The 27,984-nt window shown below is 50.7% G+C and overlaps 1 protein-coding gene across 3 annotated transcripts; it reads left to right on the top strand.

The window, feature by feature from the left end:
• The first annotated feature begins 2 nt into the window (after window positions 1-2).
• Window positions 3-26,272, top strand: VPS37B (VPS37B subunit of ESCRT-I). 3 transcript variants are annotated; one of them, XM_028092484.2, is made up of 5 exons: window positions 6,055-6,122; window positions 6,536-6,608; window positions 21,720-21,891; window positions 23,326-23,408; window positions 24,188-26,272. In XM_028092484.2, the coding sequence occupies exons 2-5, from the start codon at window positions 6,600-6,602 to the stop codon at window positions 24,683-24,685; spliced, it is 762 nt and encodes a 253-aa protein (XP_027948285.1). In that variant the 5' UTR covers window positions 6,055-6,122; window positions 6,536-6,599; the 3' UTR covers window positions 24,686-26,272. The 3 variants fall into 3 exon arrangements, with proteins under 3 accessions (XP_027948284.1, XP_027948285.1, XP_027948286.1); XM_028092483.2 differs by lacking the exons at window positions 6,055-6,122; window positions 6,536-6,608 and adding an exon at window positions 3-151; XM_028092485.2 differs by lacking the exons at window positions 6,055-6,122; window positions 6,536-6,608 and adding an exon at window positions 20,225-20,331.
• Window positions 26,273-27,984: the final 1,712 nt, after the last annotated feature.

The raw sequence follows: 27,984 nt of genomic DNA, 5'->3' as shown, positions 1-27,984 counted from the left end.
GCCTGGCGGCCGGAGCGGCGGTGGCGGTTGAGACGCGGGGATGGCGGGCGCCGGGAGCGAAGCCCGGTTCGCTGGGCTGTCGCTGGTGCAGCTCAACGAGCTGCTGGAGGACGAGGGGCAGCTGACGGAGATGGTGCAGAAGATGGAGGAGGTGAGCCGGGCGGGGGCGCGCGGCGGCTGCGGGGCCTCGAGGAGGGGCGTGCGGGGTCGGGGGCCCGCGGCGGGCTGGAGGTGGCCGGAGGCGGGGGCGATCTCGGTGCCTCAGGTTGGGTTGAGGACTGCGTCGAGGAATGGGAGGGCTGGGGACGGGGTGAGGGGACGGAGCTGGAGCTGAGTGGGGCGGGGGGAAGCGCCCTGAGACGGGGCTCGAGGGATGATCGGGCTCGAGGCGAGGCTTTGAGGCACGGAGGCTGGGAATGAAGCCGGGATTAGAGAGCCTGGAACGGGCATTTGGGGGCTCGGGGGGCTGGGGCTGAGTCTGGTGGGTCGAGGAGGGAATTGGGATGGACTGGGTTGGAGAGGGTAGAGGGGGCTGCGGCGGAGGACTGGGGGTGACTGAGACCGGACGGAGGGGGCCGAGGGCTAGGTCTGGGCAGGGGTTGAGGGGCTTGAGGAGAGGGTTGAGAGGTCCAGGCGGACTGAGGCAGTAATCGGGCTCTGCGAATAGGTTTTCAGGGGCTGAGTGGACTAGCTGGTTAGGAGTCTTAGGATTGCCATTTCCAGGATGGGTTTTGGGGGGGGGGGGAGCTGAGGCTCCGTAGCTGAGCCTCAGCCTGAGAGGACTTTAGGATTGGGCAGCGTCTCTGAGGTTGTGGGAGGCAGGAGGCCACGGGTTTAGCCAGATTAAGATTTGAGGGGTCCGTGTATCTAAGAGTTCCCAGGAGCGTTGGAGGGGCCCTGTGGGGTCTGCCTTTCATTTGGAAGGGGCCCTAGCGAAGCCATCCCAGGTGGTTCTCCGTGGTCTGGTGGGTGGGAGCAGGAACCCCTTTCTCCATAAAGTTGCCCCCTTCTGTGAAAGCAGGGAATATGGGAATCTAGTAAGGTGGCTTTGCCCCGGTGTCCTACCCTGCTGGGGCCAGTGAGAGTTCCTGGAGCTATTTTTTTGGGGAGAAGATAAACCGGGGGTTGGGAGGCTGACAGCCAATCCCCACCTCTTTGATAGTTGAGGTCCTGCCCAGCCTCTGGAAGGATATGGCCACCCTGTTTCTGGTTATGTCACTGGGTTTTTTGTGGCATGGTTTGCTCTCTGGGGTAACTGGCTTCACGCTTGGATTTGCACTGTGTTGGTCTCTCCTTTTCCCAGCCTTTTTGGACTCTTTCTCTGAATGCCCCATCCTCCGGGTCTGGGTCTCCTCCAGGCAGGTGCACCCAGGCTGATCCCAGCTCTCCCCAGCCCATGTACCACTCCTACCTCTTTGTCTCCCAAGTCTGAGCCTTCCCACGCCTACAGGGCTGAGCCTCTCACCCAGAAGCCTGAGTGGGGGCTTTTGGCTTTCTTTCCCAAGAGGGATTGTTCAGCCCTGAGCCAGCTTCCTTGAAAGGGGGCTTGTATGGAGGTGGCACATTCAAAATGACTGGAAAACCCTCAACAGATTATTGTCCTGAGCTACAGAGAGGCCACTGTAGTAAGATGGTATCAGTCTCTCCATTAATACACCCCTTGTGTTCACGGGCTTTGTAACTTGGCACATAGAACATTGCTCCGAGATGCAGTTTCCCTCATTTATGGTCTCCATGTGGCACTTTCCATTTTAGAGAATAGTAAGTGACAAGATCCATCTTTCTTGACTGAAAGAGTTTCACGTTTCTAAAGAAAGAAAATCTTTGCTTAGTTTTTCTGCTTTTCAGTTGCTGGGAGACCTTTTGTTATATGTCAGCAGGCATCTTTCTAGTTTAATAATAAAATGACAGGTATAGTTTTCTAATGTGTAATACCACCTACAAATTATTTTGCTGTGTGACCATTCTGTTTCAGTAAGAACGGAATACTGTATTTATATTGGTGTAGTTAGATTGTTTATATTCTACCTTAATAGAAATAAACTGCCTTTTAGTGGAGGGAAGATTGTAGAAAGAGTCAAGTAATTTTCCTGACTCCGAGGCTGTTAGGGACAGCATGACTTGTTTCCTCTACCCAAGAAACTGGAGATTAGTACATAAAGGGAAAGGCAAATTAATCTAGCAGAACTTTGTTGGTTGCTTTTTTTTGTAAAGGTGACTGTCTTACCAGAGTACCCTGTACAAATACTGAGGACTCACCGACTGCCCTTGATTAGACCACATAATTCAAATTAACTTACTCAGCAATAGTTTGTTCTTCAGGGTGTAGTGCTTTTAAAACAAGGAAACTGATCTAGAAGACCAGAATACTTCAGCCAAGCAGCTCACCTGGCTACAGTCACACTTAGCAAATCCTGTTCCTCTGGTCACATGTGGCATGTTTCTGTGGGAACGGGTATAGCATGAATAACTAAAATTTTGGCCGTGTTACTTTGACTCAGCTGTTAATGTTATGCATTGGTTTATTGGCTTATTTCGGAGTGGTTGTGAGACACAGAAGAAAATACTCTGTAAACTGTCATCTCTTGACCAAAAGGGAACTTAGAGACTTTGGAATCAAATACTGCAGGCTGGACTTGGCCACTTGCCAGCTGTGTGATTTCAGGCAAGTTAATCCACCTCTCTGAGCATCTGTTGAAGGCTGATATAATAGAGTTGATGTGGGGATTATGTGAGATAGTGCATGTTAACACAGCACATGGTTAGTGCTCAATCAAGACTAATTGCAGTTACTAATAACCAGCTAATTCATTGTTTTTTAGAAAGGTACTGACAGCCATTAATAGCAGGTCATCCTGACAAGTTAATAGGGTCTTATTTCAAGAATATTAAGTAAGTTTTTATTTGCCATTAACTTAAGAATTCATATCTTACCTTTTTATGGTCAAAACAATTATGTAGATATCTCAGTAGGTTTAGGATGAGACTGTAAATGCAACAGGCCTTTTCCAGCATAGAATCTCTTAATCTGAACCAAAGGCTTTTTTTTTTTTTTTTAATTGGCAGAAGGAAGTGTTTTAAATTGTAGAGTAAGACTTCTTCAAGCCTTGAGGGGATGTTTTGTGGCAGAAAGCGTGGCTAGGTTTTGAAGGCATTCGCTGTTAGGTTTGAATACAGCTGTGCATTCTTCACTTACATTGTTTTAATTGTGGTGTGTGAGCTTTAGCGCAGCTCAAGACATTAAAATCATGTTGAAGCTATAGACGGTCTCATTTTCAGTGCCTGTGTGTTTATCTTTTCGTGTTCCTCCTGTTCCTTATGCAGTTCCCTAAATGTAGTACCATCCCCAGTGATCTTTGCTCTTTCCTTTCCTGTGGGCTGACGTTTCATATGCACACATTTTATTTTTATTTAAAGTTATTTTTACATGGCAATGGAATGTGCCTTTCTCTCTCCATCCACATTAACCCCATTGGACTTACAGGGCACTCCCTTAAAAGGAACTGTCGCTTAGGGGATTAGGCAGCTAAACCACACCTCTTGGGTCAGGTCTCCTGGTGAGCTTTCTGAGGAAATGTTGATTGGTTGGTGTTAACTAATAATTTCACCTCACTAAGGTTCAAATTCAGGATCTGTGTTCCTTTGGCAAGTGAAAATGCCCACATGCAAAAACGCTGAGGGTCTGAAAAACATTGTTTTGTGGGAAGAGTCTGGTCTGGGAGAAGCTGTTTCCCTAAGGCGTGTTCTGGTGTGATTTGTGTGGGGCTGCAGAGCTACTGCATGAATCATAATGGCTCATTGAAATGTACTGACCTTGCTTTAAACCCAGGGACTGTTTCCTCAACATGGCACTGAGCGCTGGTGTGACTGGTTTTTGGAAGTTAGGATTTAAACTCTTGGAGTGCCTGCTACTGAGTTTGTTTCTGTTCTCGTTGTTATATACAAAGGCTTCAACTTTTATGTTTGAGTCTTCTCTTCCATGGACTTATTATTTTAACCCTTGAGTAAAAAATTACTGTGCCTGAGAATATTTTCTGAAATTCGATTTTTTTTTTTAAGGAGGCATTAAGATTTTGAGGAGGGGCGCCTGGGTGGCTCAGTCGATTAAGTGTCTGCCTTTGGCTCAGGTCATGGTCCCAGGGCCCTGAGGTCGAGGCCCCCCCCCCTCCCCAGCCAGGTCTCCCTGTTCAGCGGGGAGCCGCCTTCTCCCTCTCCCTCTGCCCCTCCCCTCCACTTGTGCGCACTCTCTCTTTCTGAAATAAATAAAATCTTAAAAATTTTGTGGAAAGGGGCGCCTGGCTGGTTCAGTCGGTGGAGCCTATGACTTTTGATCTCGGGTCATGAGTTCAAGCCCCACGTTGGGGGTAGAGCTTACCAAAAAAGATTTCATGGAAAGCACATAGCTGAGAGTGGTGTGTCTTCATTTCAGTTACTTAACTCTCTGTGCTTCGGTTCCTCCACTGTAAAGTGAGAGTAGTAACCATGCAGGTTTTGTGAGGCTGAATGGAATAGCAGGTGAAGGCAGTACTTGGCACAGAGGGGGCTTCTGTAGAGGCTAGCCCCCTTTCTTTCTTAGGAGATTTTCAGAATTCTGTTAGACTGGCTGGCTTAGGTGAAATTTGACCGCTTATGTAATTGCTCTCTACTTCTTTTGCATAGATTAAAAGTGCAGTGGGAGTGGTACAGTGCAGAACCGACTTTGATACCAGCTGTGTAACCTTTGGCAAGTGTTGTCTTCCCGAGTGGAGTTTCCTTATTGCAAATAAAGGGGATGACAACAGTAACCTACTTCATCGGGTTGGTTGGGTGGATTAAGTGAGTGTATAAGATGCTTAGTATGGCACCTAGCACAGTGAGCACTCAGGAAATTGTTATCAGCTGTTATTGCTAAAACAAAAAGGCTGCATATCCTTGCTGCCATTTCAAGAAGATTCCACTTCAGTTCCACAGCTGTGGGGCACTAACTGCATGCGAGGCATTTTAAGGATGGAAACATGAATAGGGTATAATCCCCGTATTATAATTTGGGGAAGAAACCAAGTATGCAGACGTTTACAGTGCAAGAGAGAATAATAGGGAGTTTCGGTTTGGAAAGATGAACATGATGAGGTGGTGGTGGTGGTGGCTGTCCAACAGTGTGAGTGTACTTAAAACTGGCACTTGAAAATGGCTAAAATGGTATAGTTTATATTTTATCACAATTTTTTAAAAAGAGAGACTAAGAAGAAGGGCCACATGTGAATTGTAAATGATATTGAAGTTCCGATGAAGAGGCTGTCTGGCTAGAGTAGTTAGATTCCTAGTGCAAGAGATAGACTTTGGTAGGTGGGTAAGATTTAAGAAAATAAATGATCGAATACAATAATACCTCTGAGAGGGTCTGGAATAATGTGAGGAGTATCTGTGCACCTGCCACCCGGCTTAGGAAGTAAACACTGCCTACCCAGTGAAAAGCCCTCTTTGTGCTCCATCCTGAGCATGACACCCCTCTCCACCCCCAGCCACGGTCTTGAATTAGATATTTATTTCTCTAGGGTTTTGAGTGAGAAACATGGGGAATCAGGAGGAAGTGACAGCAAGAGCACAGGCCCAGAGCAGGAAAGCACAGGGCAGGCTTTATGAGTGGTGAGTTGCCATCTCCTTTGCCAGATCAGATCTGCCCGTGAGTAGGGAAATGACCGAGCGCCAGAGGGGGCAGAGTGCCAGTTGAGTGAGTGGAAGGCGGGTAATTTGTTAGCAGTGAGTTTCCATGACTTTTTGGAGCAGAAGAGCACTATGATCAGAAGTACGCTTTAGGAGGTTGACTTGGCAGCAGAGTATGGGCTGGGTGAGTGCAGGAAGGTTCAGGAAAGGCCAGGGTGGAAGTGCAGTGGTGAGAAGAAACCAGGGTTTGAGCTGGGGTTCTGGGAGAGGGGACGCCAACCTCACCAGCTTTGCCTTCCATGTGCCCCCCCCACCTCCTCAGTCACAGACACATGGTCTCTTCACTCCTTTGTATACCTCTTCCGTGGCACTTGTCACATGTTTTGTAAGTCACATTGACTTCCTTGTGTCCCTGGCTAGTCTGGGGGCTCCATTTTGTCCTGTGTGTCTTTGTGACCTTGGCGTGTAGGTGCTGCTGGGTGAGTGGTGCTAACTGGCTGCAGGTGGAAATGAGTAAGGGGGGCGTGGGGGGAGGGCTCCCTGAGACTCTGCAGCCCGAGAGTGCGGGGCAGGGAGGACCGTTGTGTGGCATTTCCGGCAGCAGTTGGAAATATGGCTCTAGAGCTTGGGAACAGTCAGCTGAGACACAGGTTTTGGGGCCCACTTCCTTCAGGAAGAATCTAAAAGTTTGGAAGGCCAGCAGGAGTAACTAGCGGGCTGGGAGAAGCACAGGGAGAAATGAGTCTGGTGTTTTATAGACAAGCCGACATCCTCTTGTAGTGTTTGTACTGACCGTATCAGACTAGTCAAAAGAGGAACCTGAACTGTTTGAACCTCATCTGTCATGCAGAACTGATGTGCTCTTGAGCTAAGCCAACTTTGTTGTTTGTAGACGACCCTGACCTACGCTGGTTCAACCTAACGACTGTTGGACTTGACGAGGGTGTGAAAGCGGTATGCATTCGGTAGGTAGCATACTTGGAATTCTGAATTTGTCTTGTCGCAGGCTCACAATCTGCGGTCCCATTCTCTCCCAAGAGGCTGAGCAGTGGCCGCAGCTCCCCGTCAGCCACATGATCATGAGGTTCAACAGCCAGTATGCTGACCACCACCTGCACCCCCACGGCTGTTCTGCTTGTCACTCTCAGTGCGGTAGTCAGGAGATTACATGGGATAGTCAACACTCCATTATAAAATAGGCTTTGGGTTAGGGCGCCTGTTTGGCTCAGTCGGTAGAGCACGCGATGCTTGGTCTCAGGGTTGTGAATTCAAGCCCCATGTTGGGCATGGAGCCTACTTACCATTTAAGAAAATAATAAAATCTTAAAAGAGATAGGCTTTGTGGTAGAATATTTTGCCCAACTGGAGGCTCACATCAGTGTTCTGAGCACAATTAAGGTGGGCTAGGGTAAGCTATGGTGTTCACTAGGTTAGGGTATATTAAATACATTTTTGACTTAATGATATTTTTTGTGATGGTTTTTTTTTTTTTTAAAGATTTTATTTATTTATTAGAGAGAGAGAATGAGAGGTAGAGAGCATGAGAGGGAAGAGGGTCAGAGGGAGAAGCAGACTCCCCGCCGAGCAGGGAGCCCGATGTGGGACTCGATCCCGGGACTCCAGGATCATGACCTGAGCCGAAGGCAGTCGCTTAACCAACTGAGCCACCCAGGCGCCCTTTTGTGATGGTTTTATCGGGATGTAACCCCATTGTAAATTAAGGAAGATCTGTATTTGGCTTTTATCACGGTATTTGTAGTAGAATGTTGCTGTGGGGATTATGCCAAATGTGCAGTGCAGGGTTTTCTATAACGACCTGTGTGTCAGCCACTGTTCACATATATAATCACTGACTCTCTGAACGTGCTGAGACAAGAGTTGGTTTATTTCCTCCCTCTGCTCTGTGGGTTTTTCAGATTCCATCATTATTAGGGAAAACTGTCTTACCTAGTGGTAAAAAGGCGGAGGAAAGTAGTTTGTGGAATTGGTTCCTAGGGAAGAATGAAAGCAGAGCAGTAGATGCAGCTTTGTTGTCCTAGGTTACGTTGCAGTATGTCAAGAGAAAGCTTTTGAAAGCATTTCTCATGGAATTATGAGGAATATTGTTCATGACTCTGCCGAAGAGTTGATGTGAAAAGCGTATATTTGAATAGTTTATTACGTTACAAGCAGTGTCATAGTTAATGTTTCCTTCAAGTCAGATCTTTCATTATCACCAAAGGTGGTGCCACCAGGAGTGGCCTCGAGGTTCTGTTCCTGTCCGTTGCCTGGTGCCTGGGTCGGCAGAGGGACAGAGTAAGTGCTAATTAATGCTTGCCATCAGACAGCAGCTTTCGTCAGTGTGAACACAGCTGGGGCCGAGCCAGTTTATTCATTACTCAGCCTTTATGGAGCACCTTGGGGATGGAAAGCCACGAAGTCACTTCGCTTTCCTCTTTTAGGATTTCGCAGGTGTACAAAAGTCCGTCTTCACAAATATTGGATGTGTGAAACAGTAGTGATGGGGACACTAGTGGCAGGGGACCCAACAGGCCTTTGTGGGGCTGGGGGAGATCCACAGAGAATGTTTCCCAGAGGAGAGATGACTCATGAGCTGTGATTCAAAGGAAGAGTTAACCAGGTAATGAGGGAGAAGGCCTTCCAGGCACGGGGGTGGACAGCCGGCACAGACGCAGAGGAAAAACCTAGAGAGGGGTGCACAGCAGGAATATTCAGCCTTGCTGGAGGGACCGAGAGAGGCCAGACGGCTTGATCCTCTTGGCAGAGGGAGCCGCGGGAGTGCTGTGGTCACAGTTGTGGCTTAAATGGACAGTTCGGGCAGCCCCGTTGGTGGGGGTGGATTTGAGGGGGTAAGACCAGAAAGCAGGGAGATCAGCTGGAAGGCTGAAAGGTGGTTGGTAACAAAGACCTTCGGGGCAGCCCCAAATCACTGACTTGAGGGCTCACGCCAGGCTCCTCGCAGGCCTGGGAGTCTTGTTTTGTACCCGATTCGAATAGGAACACAGTTATATGGTTTGTCTGTCAGAGGCAGACTTTTGAAGAGTATAGGGAGAAACTAACAGAGCCACTAACACCATCTGGAAAGAAATGATAAAGAGGAGGCAAAGGTTATAAAAAGCCTCACAAAACACGTAAGGTCGGTTCCTAAGCATAGCGGTTAAAGATGGGGTTTGGGTTGCTAGGAAACGCTGGGCACCGTTAACCTCCCCGAATGTCCGTTCCCTCATCTTTAAAACGGGCACATTAGAACAGTGGGCTTACGAGGCATCAGGAGGGTCAACCACGAAGATGTTTGTGAGCTGCTGAGCTCGGGCTGTGGCAGGACTACGTGCCCGGTAGATGGAGGCCGTGGCCGTCTTAATAAGGTGCTGGGGCTGTTTGCTTCAGGGTAGCATTTCCCTTGGCCGTCCTTGGGGCGCTCATGCTGTGCATGTCAGTGGCAGTCACATGAAAAGGAGTTCCATGGTAAATAAATTTGGGAAACCAGTGTTTTAAAAGGTTTTGGTTTCGCTTTGCTTTGTTTGGTACTTACTACCAGGGTGTGCGGTGAAGCTCCGGAGGGGCAGACGTTGCTGCATTTCCCAGACTTGATCATGGAACTCGTGGGACTGCTTCCCTGGGGCATGCTTTGGCAAGTGCTTGTTTAGGGGATAATGTGCCATCTGCTTCCAACGCCCATGGGTACTGCTGTTTCACACACGGTCCCGTAGTTACTTGATATTCATGGCGCCCTTCTGTGTCCTCAGTGGCTGGTCTCCTTTCACATACTCTGTTGAAGAACACAGGCCGTGTATGGTATTTTATTTTATTTGTTCTGAGTATATAGTATTTCAAATTTCTGATTCCAATTGATCGAATCTTTAAAAATATTTTTTGTGTTTATTACAGAAAATTATAAAGAAGAAAAACATAATCACATGTAATACCACCACCCAGAGAGAAGAGGAATACTGTTAACATTTTATATTGCTTTTTTTTTTTCTTGTTTTCCCCCCACTGGGATCATTCTGTATAGAGAGTTTTTTGTTTGCTGTGTGTGTGTGTGTGTGTGTGTATGTTTTAACCTAAAGTTATACTCTGGTCATTTTATTTTTTTATTTTTTTAAGATTTTATTTATTCATGAGAGACAGAGAGAGAGGCAGAGGGAGAAGCAGGCTCCCAAGGAGCAGGGAGCCCGATGTGGGACTCGATCCCAGGACTCTGGGATCATGACCTGAGCCGAAGGCAGACGCCTAACCATCTGAGCCACCCAGGCGCCCCATTTTCTTATTTTTTTTTTAATCAGAATATTATTATAGGACAATTTGGGTTTTTGTATTTTTTTTTTAGATTTTATTTGAGAGAGAGCGAGAGTGAGAGAGCTCGAGAGCGTGTGCATGCATGCAATCCCAGGACCCTGAGATCATGGCCAGAGCCAAAGTTAGATGCTCAACTGACTGAGCCACTCAGGTGCCCCATGCAGTTTAATGGCTGCATGATACTTGATCATGTGGATATGTCCTAATTTATGTAATCATTCCCTTATTGGATATTTAGGTGCTTTTTTTTGCTACCATATTACGTTGTCATTAACATCTTTGAACATAAATCTGTTAATCATTTTTTTTTAAAGATTTTATTTATTTATTTGACAGAGAGAGACACAGCAAGAGGGGGAACACAAGCAGGGGGAGTGGGAGAGGGAGAAGCAGGCTCTCCGCCGAGCAGGGAGCCCGATGCGGGACTCGATCCCAGGACCCTGGAATCATGACCTGAGCCAAAGGCAGACGCTTAACGACTGAGCCACCCAGGCGCCCTGTTAATCATTTTTTTAAAAATTGATATTTTAAGTCTTAGGCAGTTTTTTAGTTAGAACATCAAATTCCCTACATCAAATAAAATTGTAGGTATTTTTTGTTATGAAATTTAAGTAGAGGGGTGCCTGGGTGGCTCAGTCGTTAAGCGTCTGCCTTTGGCTCAGGTAATGGGCTCCCCGCTCAGCGGGAAGCCTGCTTCTCCCTCTCCCACTCCCCCTGCTTGTGTTCCCTCTTCACTGTGTCTCTCTCTGTCAAATAAATTAAAAAAAAAATTTTTTTTTAAAGATGTCATTTTTTTTTAAGATTTTTATTTATTTACTTGACAGAGACAGAGGCACAGCGAGAGAGGGAACACAAGCAGGGGGAGTGGGAGAGGGAGAAGCAGGCTTCCCACTGAGCAGGGAGCCCGATGCGGGGCTCGATCCCAGGACCCTGGGATTATGACCTGAGCCGAAGGCAGACGCTTAACGACTGAGCCACCCAGGCGCCCCCCGCAAAAGAAATTTAAGTAGAATAGTTTCGGGGTAACTGATTCTTCTTTGACTAATCCTTCTCTACCCCTGGACTAAAGAAATCCCACAATTAGAATAGCATTTTCTCATACTGAATAGAAGATGAATAATTTCAGTCATGTGAGAGTAAATTTTATCCACTAAACTGAATTCTTGACTCAGGTGTTGGAAAATTTATATCATGATGTATTTTAAGTGTAAAAGCAAAATTGTCAAAAGATTGTAGTCTTAATATACGTAAGCCAGGATCCACCTGGTTAGGCATTTTTGTATTTGCACCTGTGTAAAGACTGTCCCAGAAAATTTATACATTCAATTCTTGTAAATTGTGGTTAAAAGGAAATAGAGAAAAGGCAAAAAACCCTTCAGCTCTTACTAAACAAATGATTGCTTTGGTGGTTTGTCCTGGCCAGAAACTGCTAATAAGAAAAGCAGGACTTATAGGGCGCCTGGGTGGCTCAGTCGGTTAAGCATCTGCCTTTGGCTCTACCCTGGTCATGATCCCAGGGTCCTGGGTCCACACATTGGGCTCCCTGCTCAGCGGGGAGCCTGCTTCTCCCTCTCCCTCTGCGTGTCACTCTCCCTGCTTGTGCTCTCTCTCTGTCTCTCTCTGTCAAATAAATAAAATCTTTAAAAAAAAAAGGCAGAATTTAGACGTTCTATCTTCCATAGGCTTTCCTTTGGGGAAGGGAGAAGTAATCTGGATTTAAAATTACAGTAGGAGCTATTAATTGACAGACCTCCACTTAACCAGAATGTTTCAGTAATTGACATTTCCCACCATCAGATATAGTGATTAATGCCCCCCTCCCCATGATCATGATCAGGTATCTGGACATTTCTGCTCCCACACTGCAGTTGTATACTTAGAGTTGAGAACCTGTCCATTCTGTTTTTTTTTTTTTTTTTGAAGATTTTATTTATTTGACAGCTCAAGTAGGCAGAGAGGCAGGGAGAGGGAGAAGCAGGCTTCCCGCCAAGCAGGGAGCCCGATGCGGGACTCGATCCCAGGACCCTGGGATCATGACCTGAGCCAAAGGCAGCCGCTTAACCGACTGAGCCACCCAGGCGCCCCCATTCTGGTTTTCTTACAGTAATTATTTCGCTAAGTACTGTGGCAGCTGATGAGCCATGAGTGAAAAGACAAGGAGAGAAATTGGAGCTGAGTGCTTTGAAGAGTTAATAGAAGGTGGTGCCCTAGAAACAAACTTGCTAGTGAATTAAGTATGGACCAGGCTTCGGGAGAACGGAATTCCAGGATTCTGCACTCACCTCGCACATCTAGTCTTAAACCCTCCACATCAAAGGATGTGGTCTGGATGAAAAAGAACTTCTGGAACTCAAGCTAGTGGAACCTTTCTCTTGGAAAAGACCTTTGCCTTGAATGAAGAAATGGACAGATGTATATCTTTAAAATTTTGTGTGTTTAGCGATTTACGGCTTTAACGAAACTGCCCAGCTGACCAGCAGCTAATTGGTTCTGATAATATGGACTGAGGGCTTCTTGATGGCTTCCCTGGCTCACCTGCCAACGTTGATTTGGTAGGACCGAGTGTGACAAGCCCCTTGCCTTTAGGAGACAGGGACAAAGGCAGTTAACGTTGTGATCAGGTTGGTGCTCCTGTCCTGCCTTTTCTTCCTCCCTCCTCCCAGAGTACTCAGAAATTATAAGGTCACTGATACTAGGAAAGTAACATTTTCTAGCATGTGACAAGTTATCAGAACTGGTCACACCTATTATTATATTTCTTATTGACATCATTAACCACATAAGTCCAGGAAGTAGGGAGATCACCCACCCCTGTGAATGTTAGGAAGTAAGTCTTCTAGGAAAACAAAAGCACCCTGGTGTGTTGAACCTGCCAGAACTAGAAAGCTAATTCTTCTCTGGGACTAGTCCATTTATTTTCAGACCTAGCTTTTTGGCATTTCTACGGTTAGTTGCACGTAAAGTGAATAACATACTGATTTTTAAGATGTGAGCCAGCTCCATATGGAAGGGATCATTCCAGTCTCTGTCCTGTTGCCTGCTACTTTGAGGGCAGCTAGTTTCACCTCAAGGATTTTGACATCCCCAATCAAAAATAGCAATCTTTATTAATCTAATATGTTCGCTCTGTTGAGTGGGTTGTTTTGGTGGAACATTAGCTAAGCAGCCGGTAAATTTTCTCTCCCGAGTAGGCTGTAGCCTTGGAGATGGTTTCACACAACCCACCAGGTGGTTGTATTTTAGGACAGTTTCATAATGTTCTACAGTTCTTTCACTGTATTTTTGAGTTTTCAGATCTTTAGTTTTTGTTAACATGTTAAACAGTCCAACTCTGTAACTCTTAAGTTTTTTCACTTGTGGATTTGTAGCACACCTCCGGGATATTGTGGGCTTGGATTACAGGCTCCACTGAAAGCCTGAATTTGGTTGGAAGACTGGAGAGGGGGAGTTTGTCACTGGCAAGGTCTTCACTGAATGGAAGATGAGTTTGGGCTTGCTTTTTTTTTTTTTTAAGATTTTATTTATTTATTTGACAGAGAGAAAGCACAAGTAGACAGTGGCAGGCAGAGGGAGAGGAAGAAGCAGGCTCCCGCTGTGCGGGGAGCCGGATGTAGGGCTCGATCCCAGGAACCTGGGATCATGACCTGAGCTGAAGGCAGCCGCTTAACCGACTGAGCCACCCAGGCGCCCCGAATTTGGGCTTTCTAATAACCTAAGCTTTAACAGGAAAGCCCACACTCAAATTGCATGTGATCTTGGTGATATTTACCCTAAGATTAATTGGTGAGTTAGATCATGTGTAGTACAATAAAAGGAGAGATTAACCTGGCTGAACGCATGCCAGCCTTTTTGGTCACCTGATCCATAAGCTTGCTGTATTTAGAGTCTCAATGCAACCTAACATTTTCTACTGGTAGGGAAGTACAAAAGCTAAGCTTTAATTTATGCCTCATCTTTATATTATGGATAGCTTTCAATTTAATTTTATCTGGAGAGGAAAATAGAAATATAAAAATGAATTTCCCACCAAAAGGAGCCAGTATTTCTTGGAGAAGGACTAGTCCAGATCGGGGGCAGCAAATGTACACATGGGTCTGGGACAGCTTGTTCTACTAGAGAGCGGGAAAGCTCTCTAACCCCTGGGGACCCACCTTGAAGTGTCTCCCACTGGCCGTGGGCAGTTTGAGCCTCAGGAAGATTACTAACTGCAGTTAATTGAAACCTATAAAAAATACATATCCGTTACTTAATAATGCCCCCCCAAAAAAGCTTATTAGTCTTTATCAGGGGTTGCTTGATCATTAACTCAGTCTTCTAAAAGTTGGTTTAAGACTGGGGAGAGGTTGCGGTGGAAATAAACAGTCATCCTGCTTTTCCTATATAAACGATTTCAGATGGTCAACCAGATGAGGCAGAAGCTCATTACAAGAGGAATTGAAGCCAACACAGGCAGAAGTTGAAGTTAGAGAGTTATTGTTAATTTTAATGTGATTACGGCATTATAGTTGTAAAGTTCTTGCCTATTAAAGATACATACTAAAGTTTTTTAAGGGTGAAATGATAGGATGCCTGAAATTTGCTTTAAAATACTTGAGGAAAAAAAAGTGGGGAGGGGGGGCACCTGGGTGGCTCAGTTGGTTAAGCGTCTGCCTTCGGCTCAGGTCATGATCCCAGGGTCCTGGGATCGAGTCCCACATTGGACTCTCTGCTTGGCAGGAAGCCTGCTTCTCTCTCTGCTGCTCCCCCTGCTTGTGTTCCCTCTCTCGCTGTGTCTCTCTGTCAAATAAATTTTAAAAATCCTTAAAAAAAAATGGGACGTATCTCAATGAAGCAGTATGGGTGAATATCACTAATTGTCAAACCCTGGACAAGGTACACAGATTCGTTATACTCCTCTCTCTACTTTCCCTTCGTGTTTGAAAATATCCTCAATAAAAAGGTAAATGAAAGATATAAACAGAAATTGAGATGAGTGAATCCTGGAACTTGAAAAGAGAAGTGAGAGTCGAACAGTTCTGTGCAGTGGATGGTAGATGCTACGGCGTCATGCAGGGCACAGTCCTGTAGAAAACGCACTTGGGAGACAGAATATCCTGACCCTTAACCTCAGGACTCTAGTCACTCACGGGCACTCCAGACTCTGCTGGTCTCTTAAACCTCCCTGAGACTGTATTTCTTTCCTGGGTAAAATGGGGGCAAATCTGTCTCCCCTTTGCTGAGAGGATTGAATACATAAAGAGAAGGTGGCACAATGCCAGGCATGCAGTAAGTGCTCAGTAAATGTTAGCAGATACTGTTGAAACATGTAGGGTGCTGACGGGAGTGAAGTTTTCACACCAGTAACTTAAGTGTTTAAGTTCATACTATATGGGTTTTTGTTGTTCTTTTTCTCTTTTGAGCCATTTCATTTATTTTTTTTTAAGGATTTTATTCATTTGAGACACAGAGATAGAAGAGAAAGCGTGAGCAGGGAGAGAGGCAGAGAGAGAGGGAGAAGCAGGCTCCTTGCTGAGCCAGGAGCCCGATGTGGGGCTCGATCCCAAGACCCTGGGATGACCTGAGCCGAATGCGGACGCTTAACCATCTGAGCCACCCAGGCGCTCCCATTTCATTTATTTGGAGAGCAAATGCAGTCTGTGTTGAGAGCTGCAGGGAGAAGGGTCTGGCGCCCCCTGAAGTTGGGCAGCGGGATGCTCACAGGGCCTGCTTACACTTGGGGTTGTGAGGACAGACTGTTCTGGTTATTGGCTCCCCAGAACCTGGTGACAGGTGCTATTTTAGTATTTCTTGAATGAATGAACGAACGAACCAGCCCACCATGGTGTTGGAGCATCTTGTTGTGGCTGCTCCGAGCTCTACGTGAGGTCCTGAAGTCTGTGCGTCTTTGGGAATACAGCCCTGGGGCGCCCTTGCTGGTCCTTCCGGCCCCGCTTTCCCGGCGGGAGGGGGCGGGCTCCGCCGCGGGGATGGGGCAGGGGTTGTGCGCACTGGCTGCCGGCTGAGGTGTGTGTGTGTGTCCCGCGTCGCCGGTTTCTCTGCCGTGATGGGGAGCCTTGCTTCAGAGCCGTAGCGGTCGTCACCCTGAGAGTCTCCTCTTGCACCTCCCTTCCAAACCACTGTATGCTCTGGAAGTGTCTGGTTTGGAAAACCCGCACCGCGAGCTCAAGCCTCTGAACCCCCGCGGCCAGCAGGGCGCAGGCCGCTGCCGTCCCTCTGCTTCTCCTCGGCGACCATTGCACGTGTCACCCATAGGGCATTTATATCTGGCTTCTTCCGCACCACCTTTATTGTCGACTGCACTTCCCTAGCCCAAATTCAGCTCGAATGGCATGCGTGTGAGGTAGCGTGTAGCATGTGCATGCTGTGGGACCCTCAGTGTTAACGTGAGCGTCGTGAGAGCGAGAGGGGGGTCTTCACGTTTCTGCCTGGACAAGCGTGTCCAAAATACCTCGTTTTCTTTTTCTTTTTCATGTGTGTGGGTGTGTGTATGTGGTTGATGGTCCTTTATTTTTATTTATTTTTTAATTTAATTTTTTTTTACTATTTGAGAGAGAATGAGAGACAGCACGAGAGGCAGGAGGGTCCGAGGGAGAAGCGGACTCCCCGCTGAGCAGCGAGCCCGATGCGGGGCCCGATCCCGGGACTCCAGGATCATGACCTGAGCCGAAGGCAGTCGCCCAACCAACTGAGCCCCCCAGGCGCCCTGTTTTGATTTATAGAAGCGTAGTTGACCTGTAACTTCCTGTGTAGATGATTCAGTGGCCGCCACGATGAGTGTGGTCCCCGTCTGTCATCCTCCCACGTTGTGACAATGTTACTGTGTTCCCTGTGCTGGGCTTTCCATCTCCATGACTTACTTATAACTGGAAGTTGGTACCTCCTAATCCCCTTCACCTATGTCACCCTTTTTTGAAATAGCTTATTTTGCTAGAGCCTCTGCTCTTCTGGTTCTAATACTAACAGGTTGTATTAAAAAATAATACTCTTGGGCGCCTGGGTGGCTCAATTGGTTAAAGCGACTGCCTTCGGCTCAGGTCATGATCCCGGAGTCCTGGGATCGAGTCCCACATCGGGCTCCCGGCTCAGTGGGGAGCCTGGTTCTCCCTCTGACCCTGTCCCCTCTCATGCTGTTTCCCTCTCTCTCTCTCTCTCTCTCAAATAAATAAAATGTTTAAAAAAAAAATAATACTCTTGGGGCGCCTGGGTGGCTCAGTCGTTAAGCCTCTGCCTTCAGCTCAGGTTATGATCCCAGGGTCCTGGGATCGAGCCCCGCATCGGGCTCCCTGCCCCGCAGGAAGCCTGCTTCTCCCTCTCCCACTCGCCCTGCTTGTGTTCTCTCTCTCGCTGTCTCACTCTCTGTCAAATAAATAAAATCTTAAAAAAAAAAAAAATACTTGAAGCACCATGTACAAGGAGAAAGAGAAAAGTTAAAAAAAAAAAGATCATTCAGAGGTTGCTGTTAACTTCGAGTGAACATTGTTACCGCTCATGGAGGGAAGGGGCAGGAAGGATTAGAGAAATTGGGTGCTGTTCCACATGCTACAATCCTGCATCTCGTTTTTCTCTGATTATGAACAGAAAAGGAAACTGAAGTGGAGTATGTGTTTAAAAAATGTTTCCTTACCACAGTGAGGCTATTTCCTGAAAGGATTTCTCTATGGTTAAGAAAAAGGCTCATGAGAACCATCCAGAGGTCGGCAGCACGGTTTTCAGTCTCAGGTATCTGTTGGCCCTGTGACGTGGCTCCTAAACCGCGGTGACCCCTGCAAGCATTCTCAGGGTCACGGCACGGATCCAGTCACAGTCGCCGAGCCTGGGGTCGGTCTCACGGGCGGTGGAGAGCTGGGCCGTGTGTCACCCACAGTGGCTGCCTCTTGGACCTTGCTGAGCGTGCTGTGCACCGTCCCCAGGGAGAGGGCCCCGGGCCCATTCCAGCCAGCTCGCCTTTGCTTTGCAAGTGATAGAACAAGACTGGCTGTTTCCTCCCCATTTCTAATTGGAGCAAGGGAAAGGAATATTACGGAGAAAGGAGTTTTTCTGCATCTAGTGCAGCATCCCAGGTGTGTTCTGAGGTGCATCCGAGTGTTGGAATGGCTTTATCAGATGCTTAAGAAGCTGCTCCCCCCTCAGCACACTGTCCTGGCCTTGTCCCCTGGAGAGTGCTGTGGGTGGTCACTTAGAACTTACCAATATTTACTAACAAAAACATCTGAATACCCGAAGGATATAAAAAAAAATTACAGCTTTTAATGCCTGTCCGTTGTAGTTTTATTTGGCCCTTGCTGGCTGGCATATTAAACCAGCCTTTATGCATCCTGTGCAAAGAGGCTGTGCTGCTTTGTGCTGCTGTCTTCTAGGACTTTCTGACATGCAGGAGACGTGATTTTGACCGATTTAGACCCTGCGGGAATAAAATTTCTTTGTAGATATGTTTTATGTGGAGACCAGAGCAGTGGTGCTTAGCTGGACCCATGCCTGGGCCTCGTGGAGGATTTAGCTGACGCAGGGGGGGTTTGAGCAAACCAGCACCCCTTCCCCTCAGGTGACTCTAAGATCCGGCCACCGTGGGCAAGCACTGCTGAAGAGCAGTCCTTTAACGGCATGCTAGAATTAGACACCTCGGGATGCCAATACCTTTCCATTGTCCCTACGGAGATCTTTGCTCACAGCTGTGCCTCCACTGAAGATGGAAATCCTGCTTCCAGAATTAGCCTTAGCCCCAGTGTGAGACCCCCCACCGCCCCCAACTTGGTCTCAAAAGACTTTATCAAGGGAGCCTGTCTGCTCTGCGTAAAGGATTTGGGGCATTTGTTGCTTGACCTACACAGCTTTTACCTCCTTCTACATTATGTGATCCATCTTATTTGCTGGACCTGGCCTCAAATGACTGGCTTTTGGGGGGTGGGGAAGGATCTCTGCTTCAGTCAGCAGATCCTTCCTGAGTGATCCCCGTTAGGTGCTTGGGACACCAAGATCCTGCCGATGTTAGTATTCCGGTGGGGAAGACTGTGAGCAGGGAGACTTCCTACTCGCAGATTGCAGCCAGTGGCTGCGAAGACATGGGTGCTGGGGCCCCACCCTGAGCAGGAGCCCGTGGGAAGAGCAGACCTGAGCTCCAGAGGCCGTGCAGGAAAAGGCTGGGGGTGCTCTCGGAAGTTCCCGTGGCGGGCAGATGGGGACCCAGTGATGAGGGCATGTTAAGGTCCGTTCCATTTATGATGACTGAGTTTATGTGACCATAGGAGTGCTCCTCTTCCTCCCAGTGCTCTGGGCCTAACTCAGGGCCTGGCAGAGAAGAGTTGCCCAATAAATGTTTATTGAACAAAGACTTAAGATTGAGTCAGAATGCTGGAGTGCAGGGAGCCGGGGGGGCGGGGCGGCCCGGGCTGTGGCCTTGAACACCTGCCCCTTCTCCGCCGTCAGAGGAGACCGGCGTGCGGGGGAGGGGGGTTGTAGAGAAACTCCTCAGCAGTTTCTTGATTTATAATTAAACTTTAAATTTTGAGGTAGTTGTAGATTCACAAGTGGTTGTAAGAAACAAGAGATCCTGTGTGTCCCTCCCTCCCCCACCGTGGGAACCCCTTGTGGAATTCTGCCCCACCCTCACAGCCCTGTTGTTGACCCTGGTCGGGATAGGGGCGAGCAGAGCATCCCCTCCCCATGAGCTTCCTTCCCGAGGCCCTTCCCCAACCACTCACCTGTCTCCATTTCTGTGATTGTCATTTCAAAAGTGTTGTATACACTGGATCCTCGAGTGTGTGACCCTTGGGCTGGCTTTTTTCACTCAGCATAATTCCCTGGAGTCTCGTCCAAGTTGCCACGTGTGTCAGACTTTGTTCTTTTTTAGACTGAGCGGTGTTCCGTGGTGTGGATGCGGCGCACTTGGTTCAGCCGTCCACGGACAAGGACGGCTGTGTGGCTTGGGGGTTTTGGCCGTTGCAAATAAAGCCGCGTCGAACGTTCCCGTACAGGGTTTGGTGGGAACAGAAGTTTTCATTTCCCCTGAGGTGAATGCCCAGGAGTACAATTTCTGGGTCGCATGGTAGTTGCATGTTTCGTCTTAAAAGAAATTGCTGAGCTGTGCTCCCGAGTGGACTATACAAAGGTTTATGTTTGTTTGTTTGTTCTTTCAAATGGCTTAACAATAGAAGGAAAGCCTCCTGTGCAGGGGCTCGGGATGCGGCGCACGGGTGCGGCGGAGGGGGGGGGGGCCCTTCCGGAACTCTGCGCTGCCAGGAAGCCTGTTTACACGAGGGCCCCAGATTCTCCCTGCCGGCTAAAAGCAGCAAGAGAAGAGAGAGTATTTCTGCTGCTCTAATTTTGTAGTGTTGAGCTAGAGGCTCAATTTTCTATCTTAATTTAAATCCTTAATTTAAATTCCGTTTTAAGGTGAGCCTAATCTTTAGGGCCCTGGGCCCAGCTCCTGGGTATGGAAGGTCCAGACCACATGCCTGCTGCAGGGAGCCCCCCCGCCCCGGGGCTGGAGCTGCTGCCGTGTTCTCTCCCATCACTAGGGCACGCGTGTGAGTGGGTGCCTGGGTGCCGGCTGCGCTGGGGACTGGGCTGGCACCCTGGGTGGGCTTGGCCAGAAGCAGAGGCAGCACAGTGGGAAATCTGCACCCAGACTCTCAAGAGGAAGGAAGTCATGGCGAAAATAGCCTGGGTGGGGGACGCCTGGGTGGCTCAGTCGTTAAGCGTCTACCTTTGGCTCAGGTCATGGTCCCAGGGTCCTGGGATCGAGCCCCGCATCGGGCTCCCTGCCCGGCGGGAAGCCTGCTTCTCCCTCTCCCACTCCCCCGCTTGTGTTCCCTCTCTCGCTGTGTCGCTCTCTGTCAAATAAATAAATCTTTTTAAAAAAAGAAAATAGTCTGGGTGGGGTGGCAGCAAATATCAAGGGGAAAGTGAGGTAACTGGCGCTGGGTTGCAGGAAAGCTACGAGAAAGCAGCGGAACGGGGCAGGACCGTGCGCTGTGGGAACTTTAGGTCCACACAGCGAGGTTGCTGCGGGCAGGCCATGGTGGTGGAGTCCTGTCACTAGCCAGTACCAATGGTGTCCTATGTGTTTGGGGTTTTCTTTAAACATAGTTTTGCTAAGTTTTATTAGGGAATTCTTTGCCTTGTCTTCAGACCCTAACATTTCCCCCTCACCCTTGTGGTCCCGGGCTCCGGGGCTTCTCCCTCCCAAATAATGCCTGGCGGGCAGATCAGCCCCTTGGCCCCAGCTTTGGGTCTGGAGGTGGGCGTGGGAGAGCGAGCAGGGTCACTGTAAACGGAATGCGTTCCCAGGGGGTGTCAGGCTTTTGTGTTTGATCTCTAAGCCTGATGATTGAGCCTGAATTGACACCATGCCAACTGGTTCTCTGCTGTTAAAAGTGATTCTTTAACTTCCTGTGGAGCAGCAGAAACTGGTTTTGAACAAATCTAGCCCTAAATCTTTACAGCTGTTGATCCCTGCAAGCACAGCGGAGGAGTAAGGGATTCCAGCCACAGCGCAGCTAGTGAAGTAAAGAGCCTTGACAAGTCACAAGACAAAGCCCGTCTGCAAATCGTTGGAAAGGAAGTAGCTTTGCTCTTTAAGAACAGGGAGCCGTGTCCAAACTACAAACCCAGAGGGGCTGGAGTCTGGGCCGGGAGTGGCCCACATGTGGTCTCAGCCGGGGACCAGCCCAACGACGGAAGCAGATGCTGGGGCTCCTGGGGGCGGGGCTCAGGAACCTCCGGAGACTGGTCTGCGAACTAACACTCGTTGGTTCTCATCATCCTGTGTTCCTTAACAGACGCAGAATGTTCAGCTCAACAAAGAAATGACACTCGCCAGCAACCGGAGCCTGGCAGAAGGAAACCTTCTGTACCAGCCCCAACTGGACGCCCTGAAAGCACGTTTGACCCAGAAGTACCAGGAACTCCAGGTTCTCTTTGAAGCCTATCAGATAAAGAAGACCAAATTAGGTAACTTTTCCAGGGTGATCCTTCCAGAATAAAGAGTGGAGGGAAGGGCACATTTTCAAGCTGTTGGGCTACCAGGAGAGAAGTATTATTATGGAAAAATTTCAGATTGAGACACTGGTTAAGGCCACAAAGAAAAAGTGTACATACAGAGTCATTCCACCTGTTTAGAAAAGAGACTTAGCCACTTTTTAAACAAAATTTCACTTTCTCCAGACAGCCAAAAAAAAGTAATTTTCTGAATCATGGTATTGAACAAATGTCTCCTCCTGTGAGTTAGGCCTTCAGAGTTAGTGCTGAGAAATATTCATCATGGGGGGAATATTTCATCTTGTGGGGACATTTCATCTTAACATCTCACTTAGATTTATGTCATTATGAAGAGCTGTAGGAACTGAGTATGGAGTCCTGAGCTGAGTGCTCGAAAGCCTAATGGCTTTCGAGGGGGCTCCAGTGAAGAAAAGGTTAAAAGCCCTGCCCTTCAGTGAGGTCTGATACCAGGACTCCCTCAGCGTCTGCGTCACTGCAGTAAAAGCTCAGGAAGGCAGGCCCAGCCTGAGGAGCTCTTTCCTGGCTGGGAGGATGTACCTTGTAATGTAAACTGGTAAAAATCGGCTTGGGAAAGTTGTTTGGCAAAACCTACCTGAGGGAAACCTGTGCTGACTCTGTGATTCAGCCAGTCTGCCCCTCGGTGTGCCCCCAGCAGAGATGGACGCTCGTGGCTGTCCATGGACAGGCCCAAGAATGTTCACGTAGCTTTGTTTGTAATAGTGGAGTTTGGAAACCACCTAAATGTCCGTGTACAGAATGCTGGGTCCGTGAGTTCTGGTCTCTACACAGTGGACATTGAAGGAAACCGGGATCTCAGATCCACGGTGTGGGCTGGAAGGGGCCAGCACAGAGCACGCCCTGGGTGATGCGCTCCCGTGAAGTTCTCAGCCAGGCAGGACTTGGGCATCGGCGCCGCCTCGGGGCCAGTCTCTGGGAGCGGTCCTGGTGAGCCTTTGCGAATGTTCTGTATCCTGATCTGGGTGGTGGTGGTGGGGGTTTATACACTTTTAAAAATTGAGGTGCTAGGCTTAAATTACATCTATTTGATGTAAGTTACTACTCAGAAATACAAAGGAAATCTGCATGGGGTGGTTCATGTTATGTTGTGTGTTGGGTGACAGCCCTCTGTAGGGCCAACAGTGACATGGGGTGTGGGATGCATGGTGTAGCCCCGAGTTTGTCCCCTGTTTTGTCCCGTGTGCTCCTTCCTTTCCTGGATTTTAAGGCTTTGACTTTCAGCTCCCTAGGAAGCTGTCTGTTAACCTTTCCAGGTAAGGTGCGCTCCTCTTTGAAAGGAGGATGGCACGGAGCCTGGGGGAGCATGTCGTTCTGAGGGGCTGGGGCCCGGATGCCCCCTTCTCTCATCATGCCCCTTGCTTCTTTCAGACAGGCAGTCTAGCAGCGCTTCCTTGGAGACCCTGCTGGCACTCCTGCAGGCAGAAGGGGCCAAGATTGAGGAAGACACCGAGGTAAAGCCAGCCAACCGGCGTGAGTGCAGTGCCCCAGGGCACAGATCCCAGGGTCTGGGCCAGTTCCTCCGCGGCCAGGAGGCTGTAGTGGGCCTGGGGCTCCAGCGAACGGTGCGCACCGTACTGCGAGTCCACGCCGGTCCCGGGGGCTTCCGGCAGCCGACACACCTTCGGCTCTGAATCCGCGGGCAGGGCCGAGCCTTTGAGATGCAGCTCGTTGAGCGCTTGAGGTTGGAGCCTCACTAAGCAATACGGCCCTGAGTCAGGGTCAAAAGTTGCACAGCTGTAGCAAGCTGAGGTGGGCGGCACGTTGCCAAGTTGGGCCGGGTGGTCGAATTCACCCCTGGGTGTGGGTGGCTCCCTGGTGGGGCACGAGCCTGTCTCTGTCCTACTGACTCTACGGTGGAAGGAAGGAAACGGACTCGGGCTGGCTTGGTGAGAAGGTGGGAAGCGGGTCGGGTGGTTTCCTCTGGGCCTTGAAGCCCAGCAGCTCAGGGCTGCCAAGAGGCCCGCTTCCTCAAGGGCTGGCTCCCCCTCAGGCCTGCTGCCTTGTGCAGCTTGTGGGGGTGCGGCGGGTGGTCAGGACCAGCTACCTCTTTCCCCTTCTCTCTGCCAGGGTGCTGGGGGGGCTGCTCTGAGGTCAGCCAGGGTCTGCAGTGGGAAGCGGGGGACGGGGGGCGGAAGGAAGCTGGGTGTTGTCTCTCGCTGGGTGGTGAAGGGAGCTTCCTTCCCTAAGGGCTGACCTGTCCCTGTAACCAGCTTTCTCCTGCTGCTTTCAGAACATGGCAGAGAAGTTTCTTGATGGAGAGCTTCCTCTGGACTCCTTCATCGATGTCTATCAGAGCCAGCGGAAACTGGCCCACACTCGAAGAGTTAAAATCGAGAAGCTCCAGGAGCTGGTGCTGAAGGGGCAGAGACTTCCACAGGCCTCTGTGCCGGCCCCACTGCTGCCCAGGGTGCCCGAGCCGATGCCCGCTGCCCCCCTGCCCTACCCTACCTCGGAGGCCGGTGGGCCTCCCTCCATGCTACCTCGGCGCATCCCTCCGCCACCGCCCCCGGTGCCTGCAGGACGCTTGGCCACGCCGTTTACCGCCGCCATGGGCTCAGGACAGGCCCTCCCGTACCCGGGGTCACAGTGCCCTCCCCTGCCCCCCCGCATGGGCCTGCCCCCCCAGCAAGGATTTGCCGCACAGTTCGTGTCTCCGTACCCGCCCGCTCTCCCCCAGAGGCCCCCGCCCCGGCTGCCTCCACACCAGCCAGGCTTCATCCTCCAGTGAGCCTCCCCCGTCCTTCCTGGGAGGCTGCACCTGCCGGCCGGGGCTCTGCACACACAGGCTGCGAGGACCAGGGGGCCGGTGCCCTGGGCCAGCACGTCCATTTGATTTTAGAACTGTAGGTCAGCGGTAAGTAGCCGTAGGACCCCGGTTTTGTACCCAGGAGGTTGTGTGTGCAAGGCCTCAGCCTGGCATCCCCACGGTCGCGTTGGTTGGTTTTTGGTATGATTTTTAAGTCTTGTAATGTTGATGGACTTCTAGGTCTGGGGGAAAAGCGTCCCTCCCTCCCCACTTAGAATTGTGGTCCTCCCATTGCGACTTTATTTAATGAGCATGCTCCATCGTTTCTTCTTTGTTTGCAAAAGTCCAGACTGTGCGGCCTCGCCCACCGCGCGCCACGGTCCCTGGTCAGGGTAGGTCAGGTGGGCTGGCCTGGAAGGTGCTTACTGAATCTGGGGGCAGGGGTTGCCAGTCACCCCTCCCCCCAAACCTGGATGCTTCAAAGCCCCGTGCAGCGTTTGCACTGGGCCCACGGCCAGGTCCAGAGGCTGGGTGAGTTGCAGCCAGGCCGGAGGAGGGGGGTCTGAGCTGGGCCTTGCACGGCGATGCCCTCCACTCCTTTTCTCTCTCCGCCGTGGGCCAGCCCCTGACGGTTTCTACAAAGAAATACTCCCCCTAATATTTTTACTACCTAATTTTCCTATTTTATATTGGCAAAGAAAACTTTTTGGACACAAGACCATTCAGGGAAACTTTATAAAAATGCAAATATTGTTTAGAGCAGATTGAAGTACAGAAGTGAATGCCATTTCCTTTTTTATAAGCAGTGTATGGTCACACCTGTGGGTGCCTGTGCTGTGCCTTAGTTTCCCCTGGCGCCAGTGAGGGGCCGGCCCCAACTCCCCTGCAGGCCCCCAGGCTGGGCAGGCGGAGGGGTAGCTCCTATAAGCGGCTTTATGTTCCCAGAGGGGCTTGTTAGTTGTGTTACCAGCGGAAGCAGCCTGTCTCCCCCCCCCCCCCGCCCCATGGACCAAGATCCTTGTAGCCAATCTTCTCTTCTGCTGGGGCCTCCAGGCAGGAGGGGCACAGAGGGACTCGAGCAGCATCTCGGCTGGGGCCGGAGCCAGCCAGCACCAGGATCCTTGGAGGGTGCCAACAAACTCGGACGCGCTGGCCACACCCCTGGCTCTTCCTGGCCCTTTAGGGTCGCACCGGCCCAGGTGACAGAACTGAGACAGAGCACACGGGGTCGGTCCCAGCAGGCCAGGGCCGAGACCACCATGCTTTGTCTTCAGCTGCCCTGGGCGTGAACACCCCTGTACCATCACTGTTTGTAATGCTGGGGGGGGGACGATTTACTGCCCTGCCAGAGTTCTGGGAAGCTTGAGATTGGTGCTCCCCCCCCAATCCCTCCACCACCCACCCCGAGGTCGGGGGATGCCCACAACCTGTGCAGGGCGTAGCCAAATGTGTGAGCTCAGTGTGGATGTGGGGAAGGGGCTGCCAGGCTGGCCTCGTCTCTCTCCAGGGCCATGCCTGAGCCGGGGCTGTAAAGCTGGAGGACCCTTTTAATAAACAGAATTAACGATGGTCCTGTCATTTCTTTACTTGGGGATGTGCATGGCATGTTTGGTTCTAGATGCTCAGTGATCAGAGTTCCAAGAGGGAAGCTGACTTGTGTCTGTTGCAGTTGAGAAGCCACCCAAGATGGCTGAGGTGTCTGCCTTGACCGGGGTCCCTGGCACTAATAGAGCGTTTTGTGCTGCTTCCCAGATTCTCCTGGCCAGGGGTAAAGGTGGGAGAGCGTGTCCCTGGGGTTGCAGCTGCCCCCCGACCCCCCCCCCCCCGGCTTCTGGGTTCATTCTCTCTGGCTCTGTCCTCCGGGTCACCAGCATGGACTTGCACTGCTGAGGGGAGCTCGGGCCCTTGTCTGTTTCAGGTAATGATAGAACTGAATGGGTGACCTTTTTTCTGGAGCCGAGACAACCCCCCTCCCTGCCTACCGGTCCCAGGTGGAGTTGGGTGCTGGGAGAGGGACCCTCCAGGGCTGCACCCCAGAAGGGACTTTCCGCACTGCGTTGGCCGGAACAGGAGCGCCGAGACCAGTCCCGAGTCAGCCTCCCTGGTGCGGCCCCCTCCGGGGGGCTGCCGGCCCGTGCCTGTCCCCGCACAGGGAGGATCTGCCAGGGACAGGGCTGGGGTGGGCCTGGGAGGAAGAGGCAGGCTTCTCCCGAGAAATCCGTTTGCTTTGGTGAGAATTTTTGTCTGACAGTTGCTCTTTCCCCAGGGGCTGCTTAGGAAGCTTCCAGCCCAATCTGTAGCCTCCCGTGGGGGCGCTCGCTAGACAGGGCTGTGCTCGTGGTGGCTTCTCAGCAGCCCAGCCTCGTCCGATCCTCGCCTCCCTCCTCCAGGCCCCTGTGCTTGGGAGGGGGTCAGGGAGGCGCGGTGGGGGTGGGGGTGGAGGGTGGGTGCGCAGACCCCGAGGCTTCCGGTTAAAGGTTGGCTCCTGGAGGACTTCACGTCAGTCCGGCTAGCATTGCTCTGGACCGGGTGTGGTCCACGCAGGGCAGTTTTCACTGGTTTGTATTTGGTGGACTGAGCATCTGCTTTCATGTCTTTTCTGAAGCCGTTTTCCCTTACAAATGAGAACCAGACACCGGTTCCATTTGACAGCCCCACCCACGTTTCCCAACCAGCCCGGAGCCAGCGAGGCAGGCCCCATGTCACCCTTCGGGAAGGCCGGGCTCAGGGAGTGAGACTCTCGTCCGAGGCCGCATGTCCTTCTCGGACCCGCACCGTGTCGGTTTCCACAAATGCTGGTGACCTGCGGGGGAAGGGGGCACGCGCACCAAGGCAAGCCCGCCTGGCCCGGAGCCGTCCGCACCCCCGGGGAAGGCGGGGGCCCGCACAGCCCGAGGCCGGTCAGGTTCTCGGAGGGAAGGCTGGGTGTGGCCGCGCCGCCAAGTCCCACCAGCGAGCCCCACCAGGGGCCATTCTTAACTGCAAGGACTCCGTGGTCACTCCTCCCCTTCCCGAAGCAGTGAGGTTTCCGAGCAGGCTGGGGGAGTGGGGGCAGGAACCCCGGGGGGGGGGCTTGGGGGCCCCCCAGAGCGCGGGGGGCCAGGCGGGGGGCCTCACCACACCGGCGTCTGTCCCCAGGCCTCAAGCCCCAAAGCTCCCCGGACACAGGCCAGGGCACTGCGCGGCAGAAGCAGCTCGAGCCAGTTCCGTGGTTCCAAGCGCTCCGTGCCCTGCAGAAGCTAAGCGGTCCCCGACCCCGTGTCGCGCGTCCCAGCCCCGGA

This window comes from Eumetopias jubatus, unplaced genomic scaffold, assembly GCF_037043125.1.
Source record: "Eumetopias jubatus isolate StellerSeaLion01/CBP00866 unplaced genomic scaffold, mEumJub1_p1.0 scaffold_16, whole genome shotgun sequence".
In the NCBI taxonomy this organism is placed as follows: domain Eukaryota; kingdom Metazoa; phylum Chordata; class Mammalia; order Carnivora; family Otariidae; genus Eumetopias; species Eumetopias jubatus.
The sequence above is the reverse complement of the archived record's forward strand: the minus strand, read 5'-3'. Positions and strand labels throughout refer to the sequence as shown.

Coding starts and splice junctions, on each gene's coding strand:
- VPS37B (XM_028092483.2), top strand. CDS start 41: ATGGCGGGCGCCGGGAGCGAAGCCCGGTTCGCTGGGCTGTCGCTGGTG. Junction 152..21,719: donor TGGTGCAGAAGATGGAGGAG/GTGAGCCGGGCG, acceptor GTTCCTTAACAG/ACGCAGAATGTTCAGCTCAA. Junction 23,409..24,187: donor AGATTGAGGAAGACACCGAG/GTAAAGCCAGCC, acceptor TGCTGCTTTCAG/AACATGGCAGAGAAGTTTCT.